General features: G+C 47.6%; 2 protein-coding genes and 1 long non-coding RNA gene across 3 annotated transcripts; all 3 read left to right on the plus strand.

Moving 5' to 3' along the window:
* The first annotated feature begins 139 nt into the window (after positions 1–139).
* LOC109512797 (C-X-C chemokine receptor type 4-like) lies at positions 140–1,943 on the plus strand. Its single transcript, XM_019864797.1, has 4 exons — positions 140–401; positions 473–681; positions 757–1,040; positions 1,127–1,943. Exons 1-4 carry the CDS (start codon positions 387–389, stop codon positions 1,720–1,722), a joined length of 1,104 nt encoding a protein of 367 aa, XP_019720356.1. The 5' UTR covers positions 140–386; the 3' UTR covers positions 1,723–1,943.
* A 1,349-nt stretch (positions 1,944–3,292) lies between these two features.
* LOC109512772 (uncharacterized) lies at positions 3,293–4,947 on the plus strand. Its single transcript, XR_002167588.1, has 2 exons — positions 3,293–3,450; positions 4,088–4,947. It is a non-coding gene; the product is annotated as an uncharacterized LOC109512772 (long non-coding RNA).
* Positions 4,948–7,100: 2,153 nt separating this feature from the next.
* On the plus strand, positions 7,101–13,967 carry mcm6 (minichromosome maintenance complex component 6). Its single transcript, XM_019864840.1, has 18 exons — positions 7,101–7,312; positions 7,634–7,780; positions 7,976–8,086; positions 8,415–8,502; positions 8,567–8,728; positions 8,809–8,974; positions 9,066–9,211; positions 9,450–9,600; positions 9,679–9,820; positions 10,569–10,710; positions 11,233–11,340; positions 11,540–11,695; positions 11,787–11,915; positions 12,004–12,168; positions 12,265–12,388; positions 12,825–13,019; positions 13,287–13,426; positions 13,515–13,967. The coding sequence occupies exons 1-18, from the start codon at positions 7,215–7,217 to the stop codon at positions 13,623–13,625; spliced, it is 2,481 nt and encodes an 826-aa protein (XP_019720399.1). The 5' UTR covers positions 7,101–7,214; the 3' UTR covers positions 13,626–13,967.
* Positions 13,968–14,207: the final 240 nt, after the last annotated feature.

The following is a 14,207-nucleotide window of genomic DNA, read 5'->3' on the forward strand; positions in this document are numbered from 1 at the left end:
TCATCGCACCATCTCTTGGCAAACTTGAAACATGAGCATCAGTGACGCAGAAAGGGCTCGCTCCACTGAGAGCACTTCCCCACTCACGCACGCACACACACGCATTGTCTGTACCTCCTCGGCGTTCTTTCCGATTGCCAATAGACCTTGGTGATCACAAAGCCGGGGGTCTCAGGGCCAAAACAATTCAAGCGGCGCGCGCGCGCACACGCAAGGCGGCATCCTGCAATAGAAGCGGTATCAGCACCTGACACCTCGAAAACAGGAAAAGCGTTTCGCCCCCAGCGCGGATTGGTTGGAGCGTTTGAGGGAGGAGCGCCGCCAGACTTAAATAACCCGGCCGCTTGCGTCCAAACCTCACTGGGCGGAGAAAGGAGAAGTCCATCATGTCGTACTATGAGGTAGGTCAGCCCTGTCCAAAGCATTTGTCGTCCAGCTTCACGTGGGATCTCATCCTCCCTGTCGTCTTCAGCATATCCTCTTCGATTACGAATACAACGACACCAGTTCTGGCTCCGGTTCCGGCGACGTCGGGGCGGATCTGGAGGAGCCTTGCGAGGTGGAGCACGTGATGACCTCGGACTTCCAGCGGGTCTTTTTACCCGTGGTCTACGCCCTCATCTTCCTCCTGGGCATCACCGGGAACGGTTTGGTGGTCTTCGTGTTGGGCTGCCAGCGTAGGTGAGACGCCCGGATGAGCCGTCCTTTGGAAAAGTTCTCTTAAAATACCGAGTCTTCCCTTGGCTTATGTTTCAGGTCCAAATCCAGCCTCACCGACCGCTACCGACTACACCTGTCGGCCGCCGATCTCCTCTTTGTTCTGGCGCTTCCGTTCTGGGCGGTGGACGCGGCGCTGGCGGACTGGCGCTTCGGCGCGGTCGCCTGCGTCGGCGTGCACGTCATCTACACGGTCAACTTGTACGGCAGCGTGCTCATCTTGGCCTTCATCAGTCTGGACCGCTACCTGGCGGTGGTCCGAGCCACGGACACCAACACGGGTGGCCTGAGGCAGATGCTGGCGCACCGACTGGTCTATGCGGGTGAGTGTCTCCCATCGCGTTTTGACGAGCTCCGCCATCGCTTCTCCCTTTTGACCGGCCTGTCTTGGCGACACGCCCGGCCGCAGGTGCCTGGTTGCCCGCCGGCTTGCTGGCCGTTCCCGACTTGATCTTTGCCCGAACTCAAGAAGGAGGCGAGGGAAGCACCCTGTGCCAGAGGTTTTACCCGGCGGAAAATGCTCCTCTCTGGGTGGCGGTCTTTCACCTGCAGCTGGTCCTGGTGGGCCTGGTGATCCCGGGCCTGGTGCTCCTGGTGTGTTACTGCGTCATCGTCACCAGGCTGACCCGGGGACCTCTCGGGGGCCAAAGGCAGAAGCGCCGAGCGGTGCGGACCACCATCGCCCTGGTGCTCTGCTTCTTTGTGTGCTGGCTGCCCTACGGCGCCGGCATCTCTGCGGACGCCTTGCTGCGTTTGGAGGTTCTGCCCCGCAGCTGCCACCTGGAAGCCGTTCTGGGTGTGTGGCTGGCGGTGGCCGAGCCCATGGCGTTCGCGCACTGCTGCTTAAACCCGCTGCTGTACGCGTTCCTGGGGGCGGGTTTCAAAAATTCCGCCCGGAGAGCCTTGACCTTGAGCCGGGCCTCCAGTTTGAAGGTTTTACCCAGACGGCGCAACGGGGCCTCCACAACCACGGAGTCCGAGTCGTCCAGTTTGCACTCTAGCTAGTGTTAATTTATCCCGTGTGTGTGTGTGTGTGTGTGTGTGTGTGTGTGTGTGTGTGTGTGTGTGTGTGTGTGTAACAGAAATAATCGAGAATTTAAGGAGCAGTCTGCTGGCAGTCTTCTCTCTATTCTCATGTAAATATTTTGTTCACGGATTTCTTGTCGGTGCTGCTGTGCTTTCCCTGTGCTGGAACGGTGGATAATAAACATGGATAAAAACTCTTGTGTCACGTTTCATACTTCATACGTCTTCTTCCTGAGCTAATTACAACTGGAGCCACACAATTGCCACTTGAAGTCTGAAAGATGAGACAGTCGAAGCGCAATGAGCACCCCGCTTCAAACTAGAAACGTAATTTGTGTGCCAATGTGTCAAATGCGTTTTGTCCCCACGACGCAGAAGATGACACAGGCGATTCGTTCTTCATCCTCACTCGCTCGGGCATTTGAGATTTTACAAATTGATTTTCGCGTCCCGTCCGGACTCATCTGAGGAGGAAGAAATCAGTTTTGAACACAGAAAAGATTCAGCTTATGATTTTCTCAAACTCAAGCGAGTGACACGGGAATCTGCCGATTCTTGTCACTCAACACGGAAGCCCACTAGAGTCGGCGTCTAACTAGAAGTTTCCGCAGTTTCCTTCCAAAGCACACATTTTTGCTCCCGGTGACGCTTGTGTTCGATCTACTACCGAAACAAAATCTTGTTTCTCACGACGAGCCCCTGGATTTCTTGTGTCTGCGACATTTCTTCCACGTACGGACAACGGAGATGTTCTGTTCATGTGCGCTTTGCTCTCACGTCTTCAGTTTTCAAACCCCGCTCATCACAGTCCCCCGAGTTTATCGCTGGCCGCCTCGTCCCGTCTTTGTGAAAACGAGTTTGGCTCCCTTAAGCCCGCCAAGTTTCACACACCGGCTGACCCTGATTTCCAAGGCTCCTCTTGGATCTCTTCCATCCTATTCAGGGACTTCTTCAGAGAACCGCTAACGATTCTGTCACATTTTCCTTCTTTGTGATCCTCGCGTCAGAACTGAACCAGGGAGGAGAGTGTTCACTTTTGCTGCCCCCACTACCTGGAACTCTTTCGATTGAACTGAAGCGCTCCGTACTTACAATATGCTTTTGAGTCATGTGAATTGGCTTACGCTTCACTGCTTCTTAGGGCGGCAAAAAAAAAAAATGTTGCAATCATTTCGCAGTACAGTGTGACTTCAAGATCAACCAGCTGAAACCAAACATCGGGTCGCCACTGATCCAAATCGCGGATACAATAACATCGCTGTGGGAAGTGGCGTGTGAACACAGGTGAATCAGCCAGGCGGTGTGTGGGGGAATAATCCTCGCTGTGTGGACATGTTTGTGTGCGAGTGCGATGATCGTTTTGTTGCGTGACAGCAAAGGGTCGGGAGGTGTCTTTTTCTTTGAAGACACAAATATGTTCTCGTAAGCGGGTTGTGGGGTATCGAATGAAAAGAAAAAGCACATAAAAAGCCTTTGTCTTACTGAAAAGTTTTATGCCGGTGAGCTGATGATTTTTTTTTATGTTGATGTTTTGAGTGCGTCAAGCGGCCACACAAGGCAAGCGGTGAAGTCATCAAGGTCAAGTGTTAGCGTCCTTTATTTTTTTTCAACATTTCACACGAACGGTAGTTAACTTCTTTCCAAAAATGGATGATGGCCGAGCAATGTCTTCAGCTACGCATCCATTACACGGAAGCCATTTTATTGGTACAGTGATCCCTCGCTACTTCGCGGTTCGTTTATCGCAGGTTCAGTGCATCGCGGATTTTTTCAAACAGATTTTTAAAAAAAATAAAAATAAATATTTATTTTATTTTATTTTATTTTTTTTAATATACAACCCAGCCGCTGGGGGGCAGTGCCCTCCCCTGGGGGTGCACTGTTCCCCAGTGCCGGTCCCAAGCACACCCATAAAGGTTGATCTGCAAATAAATATACAGACACAAAATCTCAAATAATAACTACAGTGATCCCGTTCGTTTATCGTGGCTTCAGTGCATCGCGGATTTTTTCAAACATATAAAAAAACATATATATATATATATACATGGAGTACAGTACTTTATACGTTGCTCTATGTGACTCGCTGTTGTTTTGCAGCTTCTCGCGGACCGTTTGCGTACTTTTTGCGGACTTAAAAAAAAAAATTACCTGTTCATGTTAATTGGTCGCTACTTCGCGGATTTTCGTTTATCGCGGGTGGTTTTGGTCCCCATTAACCGCGATAAACGAGGGATTACTGTATTGATTTTTATTGATATTGATTTCGTCTTTTCTATTTGGATTCGAATGTTGCTTTTCAAAGCAGCCGTTGACTTGTTTCCTCGTTCGATCTGATTTTCAGTGGGAAGACGTTGACGCGGAACACGTCGGAGCTTCGACGTGATGTTCTACTTTTGCACGTTGCTTCGCAAGTCAACGCTTGAACCTGCAACTCTGTCGCTGGTAAATATTGGATTCATCTGCTATTCTACTTGGTGCTCATGGGAATATTTTAGCACACAAGCGCACACGCACACACACCCAAAGTGGTCCCCGCATCACCACTTCCACTCGGAAGCGAGCGAAACAGAAGCTGGAAGTTTACTGTGCCCGGTTTCCTGGATCAAAGAAAAGGATGAAGATGAAGAGGAGAGTTTGGAGACGGATGATGAAGTTTTGGTGAAGGTTGCGCCAACAACCAAAAAAAAAGAGTGTCTATCGCCATGTCCAAATGTTGCGTGTCAACGTGGGGCACCATGCAAAAATCCACCTTCAACCTGCAGGCCTTTCTTTCTCACATCCCAGCACATCACCCCCCACCCCCTTTCTATTCATAGGGCCTTCAAAACAGGAAAGACTTCCTGCAACTCATTTTAGGAAAAACAAGCAGCTCAAACAATCAGGCAAACCAAGCAGCACTGCGCTTGACAACGCCGAGAGCGGCAATAAAGTAAATGTGACCGCGTGGAGGAGACATAAAAGGATGCTGAAATCGCAGCCCTCGTACAAACCTACTGCAAACGTGTAAGCAGTAGAAATCCAGATGATGCTTCCTTGATCAACCAACGAATCATCACCCAAGTAGAATTCTCTCCGCTTCTTCTTGCTGCGGACGATGAGAATTTAAATGAAATGTTTAGCGCAAAGAAATGTTTGCTTCATGACGAGGCACAAGGGTGTTCATCGTCATTTCAATTAAACCACAATGCTAATGTTGAGGAACTGCATTGCCCCGGCCCAACCCCCTCCCAGAGTGTTTGGTGAGGAAAAAAAAACTAAAGCAATAAACTAAAGACCGAAATACTTTATTGGACCGGAGATGAGATGAGTTTGTTTTCATATTTGTGATTTTATTGGATTGCAGCTGTAACACACACACACACACACACACACACACACGCACACACACACACGCACACACACACACACACACACACACATGCACGCTTTTTCTTAAAGGACAAGTTCTTCACAAGCAATGACTACCAAATGATCACATCTTTGCTTTGCACAACCGGTTCATCATGTGGGAAATGCGTGACCCCCCCAGAACAGGCCATCGGCAGTTATCCTGTTTATCGTTGTTTCTTCCTCTCAGGAACTTTAGTCAGGAGTTTGTGTTTTGTATTTTGACACCTGGACAGATGTCTAAGCAACAATATAATTTTATTAATCGTGCAACTCTTCGGATTTTCATTTCACGACATGTACTGTCGTGATGTTATCGCGGTTCATCGCGCAAAGGCACCATTTTGCCTGCAGGAATTCTTTCACAGGCTCGAAATTGGTTGCTTTGCCGTTTGCATCCAAGCAGGACGAGTTTTTCACTTGTGGTTTCACTACCGAGAGCGTCTGAACAATTGCACTGCTCTCGGGATTAAATGTTTGAATGCTCTTAATGCTGACTTTCAGGATGCTCTTAAGGGGCATGTAAGCGAGGGTGTGTGTGTGTGTGTGTGGGGGGGGGTCATTTGCTTGCTTGCCTGTTTTGTCTCAAAGTGTTTGCCGACAGGTGGTCAGGCTCTCTCATACTCAGACGCGGTTTGTCTTGAGTTTCCTGTGACTGAACAATCGTGGGAAAAGCAGAGGTCAAGACAGAAGGAGAAATAAATTGACGGGGTTTCGTCCAAATGGCGTGCAACAACTTCCTGCTTTGTTCCTTGTGGATTAATACAATGTGACAGGTGAAACCAATTGCCTCCTGACAGTGTTCATAATGAGCGCCTTGTGCAGATGGAAAGCCGGCAAGGATATGGGAACCACGGGAGAAGGGAATGAAATAATAAAGTGTTTCATCTCGCAGATGTTGCTGTGATTGAACCCTGCCTCGGTCCGATTTCATATGCAGGGGCCTTGTGTTCCTGTGCGCATTGTGGAGTTTTGCCATGTAAACAAGTAGTCAGCTGAAAGCAGTTGTGTAGGAAGTATCAACTATGTTGGGGATATCTGAGGACAATTGATCTGTAAGCGGAAGGGATTCAAGTCACTGTGGAGACTTGGCTCGGGAGGGCTCTCGAGGCCGACAGGGGGCCGTAAGTTTGGAAATAAGGAATGGCTGTTGGAGAGATGCCGAGTCACTTTACGAACGCTACAGCGATGCCCTTAAACAAGGCACATATAACACTTGTATTCTCTGAAAAAAATTATTGGCTCTCCTGATCATGTTCAACAAGCGATGATGATAATAATAATAATAATAATAATAATAATAATACATTTAATCTATATTGCTGTGAAAAAGTATTTGCCCGCTTCTCAAATTTTTATTTTCTTGAATACTTTCCCCACTTTATTATTTAAGATCATCAAACAAATGCAAATATTAGACAACGTGAAGTAAACCCCCAACACAAGCAAATATAAAAGTTTTTTTTTTAATCGCGATTTTATTTATTAAGTGGAAAAAAAATAACCTCTTCGAAGCTAACTGACCCGATGTGAAGAGGAAATAAGTCCGTTGGAAGAATTTAATACAATTTCATGGCTCAAATTTCAGAATTTAGGTTGTAAATGCAGGTCATTTCTTGTCATCCATCAATCTTTCAATGTTGGGTAAAATTGGGAGTTTCACTGCCCTCTCGTGGACACATGTGAAACTCAATTTCTTACAATATAATTAGTAGTTTAAACTGTATTTGCCAGAAAACAACAGTGATGAAACGAGAACGTTCCATACACTTCTCAAGTGGATAGAATGCAGAAAATAGCACACAATCGAAAGTATTTGGCCGAAATGATCTTTCCCTAAACGTCATTGGACTCGTTAGGACACGGGACTTCCTGCGTTTCGAGAGCGTAACTCTTGATTGGTTAAAAACGCTGCTGTATTTACATACCAGTTCTGATTGGGCGAAAGTGGCGCGCCAAACGTCACGTGGTGTAACTTTTCGCGCGAAACTCTGCCCTCCTTGGTGGACCTCGTTGTTCGGTACTGTGGTTGTATTGTTTCGTATTTCGAGTTTTATACACTCGTTTTGGATCACATCAGCATGGATGTCGCCACAGCGGCCGCAGAGAATGTCGGGGAGATGGTGAAAGACGAGTTGGCGGACAAGTGTCAGAAGTTGTTCCAGGCTTTTTTGGAGGAGTAAGTCAAGCAAAACGCTCGATGCATAGTTGTTCGCGAAAGAGTATGCTCGTACGCTTTTATTTTGCATTCAAACAGGTAGCAAAAGTCCTCAGGCTCTGAAGTGCAGATACTTGTGTAAGACAAAACTGTTAAAAGTATTGTGTTCTATTCACTTATTACTTAAGTAAAAGTTTTTAGAAAATGGAGTGGAAGTCACTTGAAAAAGTAACGAGCCTTTCTACAGAAGAGTAGAAGGCATGTTTTCAAATATTTGGACTTCACTACTTCCAACCACTGCAATAAATCATAATAATAATAATGATAATGGCACGTGTGCAGGTTCCAGACTGCGGATGGAGAAGTGAAGTATGTCAGTGAGGCAGAGGAGCTGATCCGACCTGAGAGGAACACGCTGTTAGTTAGCTTCATTGATCTCGAGGTCTTCAACCAGGAGCTGGCCACCACCATCCAAGAGGAATATTACAGGTGCAAAGCCTTTGAATTTGCATTGTTCGTATGGACGTTGTGTCTGCTCATCGCTGTCAAACTGAAGGCCCAGGGGAGAGATCAGACTTGTCACAAGAGCTCGCACTGCTGGGGATGTTTTTAAAATGAAGACTTGTTTAAAAGTAGTAATTGTATGCATGTGTGTCAGTGATTCTGGCTGCTTCCTGTTTTCAGAGTGTACCCTTTCCTCTGTCGGGCCGTCCGCAACTTTGCGAGGGATCATGGCAATGTTCCTCTCACAAAAGAGTTCTACGTGGCCCTTGAAGATCTGCCAACTAGACACAAGTGAGATTCGTTTACACTACTCGCACAAAATTAGGGATACTAAACTCTCAGATGAGATTTCAGGATGAGTCCGAGATGCACCAGAACCTTTACAACAGAGTCAATACAGATTCCAACTGTTGATGAATAGACAGATACATGTCCCAGTTTACTTCAAATTTGTATTCGAACAGCATTGGCTCCCATCATTGTTTTGTTTAACTCATTTACTGCCATTGACGGCTATAGAAGTCAAAAGGTTCTTTGTTTTTCCATGGGCCAGCGGTGATTGTGTTTTAACCGTTGCGTGATTGTAAGATTAACAGATCAATGTTGCCGTGTACTTCAGAATTCGTGAGCTGTCATCCATGCGCATCGGCACCCTGGTGAGGATCAGTGGTCAGGTTGTGAGGACACACCCTGTCCACCCTGAACTGGTGAGTCATCTGTTAGCTGGTGACCGACGCTGTTTTTGGTCGTGACCATCTGTGTGGTTTTCAGGTCAGCGGCACCTTCCTGTGCATGGACTGTCAGGCGGTGATCAAAGACGTCCCTCAGCAGTTCAAGTACTCGCCGCCCACCATCTGCCGAAACCCAGCCTGCAACAACCGCTCGCGCTTCCACCTCGACACGCACAAGTCCAAGTTCATCGACTTCCAGAAGGTAACTCGGGAGTTCACGGGCGTGAGTGTGAAAGATCACAAGGTCGTTTGATGATGCGGTTTGTCTTTGGCTACGTTCAGGTGCGTATCCAGGAGACGCAGGCCGAGCTGCCCCGCGGTTCAATCCCACGCTCACTGGAGATCGTCCTGAGAGCCGAGGCGGTGGAGACTGCTCAGGCCGGCGACCGATGCGACTTCATTGGCACGCTTATTGTGGTGCCAGACGTTTCACAGTTCAGCACTCCTGGTACGGTTTCAAATTGTCCTACTCATGGTTTCAAATTGTCCTACTTATTCTCACTTTTTTAATCATCTAATTGTGTGGATTCCCTTCCCAGGTCTGCGAGCTGAGACCAGTACCAGGGTAGGCGGACCTCAGCGCTCCGAGTCGGAGGGTCTGAGGGGATTGAAAGCTCTGGGAGTTCGAGAGCTGTCCTACAGATTGGCTTTCCTGGCCTGTAATGTCACGCCCACCAACCCTCGGGTAAGAGTGAAAAACGGAACAAGAGACCCAAATTCTTGGTTCACTTTCAGCAAGCTTGATAACGATCCTGATCTCGAGGACCGGACATGGGCGGCCCCGCTTTACGGTCTCACTTAACTGAAGTCAGAGTTTTTGTGAAACTCGAACATTTTGTTTGAGTTCCAATTTGTGCGACCGTAGGCGGTGTTGAGGTTTTGAGCGATTGCCGGATTTCTAAAGGTGACGTTTCTATTTGTAGTTTGGCGGCAAGGAGGTGCGGGAGGAGGAGCAAACGGCCGAGAGCATCAAGAGCCAGATGACCGAGCGAGAGTGGGAGAAGGTGTTTGAGATGAGTCAAGACAAGAACCTGTACCATAACCTGTGCACCAGCCTTTTCCCCACCATCCACGGTCGGCGCCGCCAAATGAACCAACAACAAATGCGCTTGGTAAAAGATGCATCGTTTCAATGCGGCTGTAATTGCGCAGGCAATGACGAGGTGAAGCGCGGCATCCTTCTCATGCTGTTCGGAGGCGTCCCCAAGACGACCATGGAGGGAACCTCGCTGAGAGGAGACGTCAACGTCTGTATCGTGGGAGACCCCAGTACTGCCAAGAGCCAGTTCCTCAAGTAGGTGCACAAACAGGTCCAGTGCAAATGGTCTCTAATATTCTAAAATACTCTTCCTCAGTATATCTCATAACAATCGTTTTTATAGTTTATTTACTGTGATGCCCTTCTATGTGGGAAAGGAGACCTACAGATGCCCATGCGCTTTATTACCAGTGTGTGTGTGCTCATATAAACACAATGAGCAGCAGTTTGCCACCGCTCACACCCAGACACGCACATGCTTACTCACTAATCTCCACGCCCCCTGTCCAAGCCCCGCCTCTTAAAGCCACATGTATGAATCACATTGACTATTTTCTGTACCTTTTTAAGCTTGTGATCTGTGTCGGTTTCTCAGTTGGCATGAAACGATCTTAAATCCATCTTTCAAAAGTCTCACTATTTTAACATGCGTTACGTAGTCTCAAATCTCAAAATAGATGAACATTCTTCAAAAAAAATAATTTTCCACAGTACTTGTGATGACCAAATGATGTCTTTTTTTTCGCTGGGACTCATAAGAACAGATGCACCTCATTTATGTAGTGTAGCAATGTCGGACGACATGGCACATTGGGAGCATTGGGAAATTGATCTTAAACTTTATTTCAAGTGGCATTAAAAAGTCTTGAATTGAACTTGTCTTAAGCTGGAGGAACTCTGGTTCAAAAAAAAAAAAAAAAGATGTCTTCCAATAAGTTTAAATGGCTTTCGTTGTAGACAGACGTTGGCCTGAGCGTATACGCTTGCGTTTGTTTGTTTGTAGGCATGTGGAGGAGTTCAGCCCCAGAGCCGTGTACACCAGCGGCAAGGCGAGCACCGCTGCAGGTCTGACCGCCGCCGTCGTCCGAGATGAAGAATCCCACGAGTTTGTCATTGAGGCCGGAGCTTTGATGCTGGCTGACAACGTGAGTTTCTCTCTTTTCGTCCTTGTTTAATCAAGCAGAGCCCCCCCTGCAGCACGATTTCTTGTCTCCTACATCAAGACGGTAGATTTAGTGTGCTCGTCTGCAGCTGGGAACGTACATTTGAATTGACACTTCAGTCTTTGAGCTGTCAAAAGCAGGCCATTTGGATTTCTTCATTGTGTTGGCTTTGACGTTTTTGTCAAGTTGTTTGAAGAGAAGATGAGACAAATCAATACCGTATTTTAACGACTACAAGACACCCTTAAAAGTCTTCTATTTTCTCCAAAATGCACGGGGGCGCCTGCGTCCCCTAATACAATGCGTCTCGAGTGTGTGTGAAATGCAGAGATAGCAGCCGCAACTGACACTGCGCCTTTTTATACGGTGCGGTCGTGAAAATACGGTAAACAGTATATACTCTGTCCTTGAAATTTATAGCGAGGTGATGGACAGTGGGATAGATTGTAACTTAAGTAGTCTTCCTGAATGTAATTATCTTAAATACGTGCTGACCTGTTTAAGGGCGTGTGCTGCATTGATGAGTTTGACAAGATGGACCTCAAAGACCAAGTGGCCATTCACGAGGCGATGGAGCAACAGACCATCAGCATCACCAAGGCTGGAGTCAAGGTGAGAGCGTCCATTTAAGTCAACGGCAAGTAGGATTTTAACACGTTGACAAATATAATTCAGCTTATGGATACGAACCCAGGTTCTCGAATTCTTCCGATATTGGCTCTTTTAAAATCAGTCAAAAAAATTTTTTTCTACATTACAACATAAAACATAACCTGAAAAATGGACGTCGGCAATCCGATTTCGTCTCCAGGCCACCCTGAACGCTCGCACATCCATCCTTGCTGCCGCCAACCCCGCCAACGGACGCTACGACCGCAGCAAGAGTCTGAAACAGAACGTCAACCTGACCGCCCCCATCATGAGCCGCTTCGACCTCTTCTTCATTCTGGTGGATGACTGCAATGAGGTCGGTTCCAGCCTTCCTCGCCCGGGGTGACCGTCTGACCTCGGTCACATGGCGTCCTGCTGAACCGGAGACCGCTCTGCGTGCGTTGCAGGTGACGGATTACGCCATCGCCAGGCGCATCGTCGATCTCCACTCGCGAGTGGAGGAATCGGTGGACCGGCTGTACTCGTTGGATGAAATCCGGAGATACCTGCTGTTTGCCAGGCAGTTTAAACCCAAAGTGCGTCCGCTGAATCGTAGCGTCTGTCGAGCGAACATTTCTTAGGAGTAAACGAGGCGCGCTGCCGCCCGCCCCTTCCTTTCGACAGATTTCCAGCGAATCCGAGGAGTTCATCGTCGAGCAGTACAAGCGGCTGCGGCAGCGCGACGGCTCGGGCGGCGTGACCAAGTCGGCTTGGAGGATAACCGTGCGCCAGTTGGAGAGCATGATCCGCCTTTCGGAGGGCATGGCCAGGATGCACTGCTGCGATGAGGTCAGTCCGAGGACAAAAGGCCTCTCGTAAAAAGGACAAAGCGCAGACGCACTTTAGCTTGAAAGTATAATGTCGTCTTCCCCTTCATGAATCCAGGTACAGCCCAAACACGTGAAGGAAGCGTTCCGTCTTTTGAATAAGTCCATTATCAGAGTGGAAACGCCCGACATCAACCTGGAGCAAGATGACGAACAGGAAGAGGAGGAGCTCCCAGAGGAAGGTACGGATGGCTTTCGTGGAGGATTACATTGCGCTCCCTTCATATTGAAGACCAAGTCAAAGTGTTCCGGGGTGATTTACCATTTGCGCTTCTGCTATGGCGATGATTTTCAAAATGTCCTTTTTTCTAAATTGTTTTCACAGTGTGCCTGTGATATAAGGAAAACGTGTGCGATCAAGATCAAACACGAGCTTTTTCCAAATGTCTCCCTTTCCCAAGATGACCGTTACCCATAGCGATGCTTTCATTGTCAAGATATTTTTACACACGGCAAGTTCTTGTATCGTATGTCATTGGAGTGACCTTGACTATGGAATCCATTCTTTGTTTGCACTCGATTCCTGCCGTCTCGGCTTTTAGTCTAAAGTCAGCAGACTAGATTTCCCCGCCGTGTCGTTTATAACAGACGCTCTCATTTTCACCACTTCAAATGCAGGAAACATCCCGAATGGAGTGAATGGCGAGATCAACGGAATAAACGGGCACGTCAATGGCGTCGACGGGCTCGTCAACGATGTGAACGGCCACGCTGAAGCTGGCAGTCAGCCCAAACCGTCCCTGCGTCTGTCATTCGCCGAGTACCAGCGCATCTCCAACTTGCTCGTCCTGCATCTGCGCAGATCAGAAGAAGGTATCTTGCCCTTCACCCCGAAGGCCCTTTTTGCACCACACTTGCACCTACTCAGCCTACCCGAATCACCTCACATGTGCATTTCATGTAGAGAAGTGAAAAAACGCCTTTGCCATATTTCATCTCAACTGTTCTAAATGCAGACTTTCATTTCCAAAGTTAAATGCATCGTAGCCGCAAAGGGGGATTTGAAACGGGTGAGAGCTCCTCCCATGTTTTATGAACTGCTACAGCAACGAATGTTGTTTTGCATGATCTTGCCCGCAGCCGAGGAAGAGGAGGAACTGAAGAAAAACGCAGTGGTCAATTGGTACTTGAAGGAGATCGAGTCCGAGATCGACTCGGAGGAGGAGCTCATTAACAAGAAGGGACTGATCGAGAAGGTCATCCACAGGCTGGTGCATTTTGTGAGTCGACCCGCCGCACGAGGAATTGAGGATTTGGATTGCCGTGTCTGGCTCCATGTCTTCATCCAGCATGTTTTGATTTCCGCAGGATCACATCCTCATCGAGCTGTCTCAGTCCGGCCTGAAGGGCTCCGAGCCGGCAAGCGCAGAAGAAGAGGCGGTTCTGGTCGTCAATCCCAACTACACCCTTGAAGACTGAACTCCTATTTGCCCTCCTGCAGTTTCGTTTCCGTTATGCAAACGCAAGCTCTGACAGAAAACTTTTGTTTGTTACCCTGGTGTTTTATATCTGCTCATATGTCAGACTACGGAACGGTAGCATTGGCCGTGGCAACTGTTATACAAAGATTTGATTGTGCTGTTCATCAAAAAAACCGAGGTTTACTTGTCACATTGGATGTAAATATGCTGTTCATCTGAGACAACTGTACTGAATTATGTAGAAGGTTTTCGCCAATAAAATTGTTTCATGTGCTAGTATTTTTTTTGTATTTTCTCTTGGCTTAAGTAAATAAAAGACTAACGGCCTTCACTGACTGTTTATAACTTTCTATCAGTTTTCTGTGGTTCTTGTCATCATTTGGATGGCTATTAAGCTGAAGCCCATCTCAGGTTTCTTTGGGAAAAGCGCTTTGTGCATCTGGTAAAGATTTATGTATACAGATGCACTTCAAACTAAAATCCTGTATAGAAAGATACATTTCAGATACAGACCATTCTGACTCCCAGAATGAGGAAATTTGCATTGTATAGCAAGGCGTTTTTCGACGAAAAAAACGAC

The sequence above is a fragment of the Hippocampus comes genome, unplaced genomic scaffold, assembly GCF_001891065.2.
Source record: "Hippocampus comes isolate QL1 unplaced genomic scaffold, H_comes_QL1_v1.1 scaffold285, whole genome shotgun sequence".
Lineage (NCBI taxonomy): Eukaryota > Metazoa > Chordata > Actinopteri > Syngnathiformes > Syngnathidae > Hippocampus > Hippocampus comes.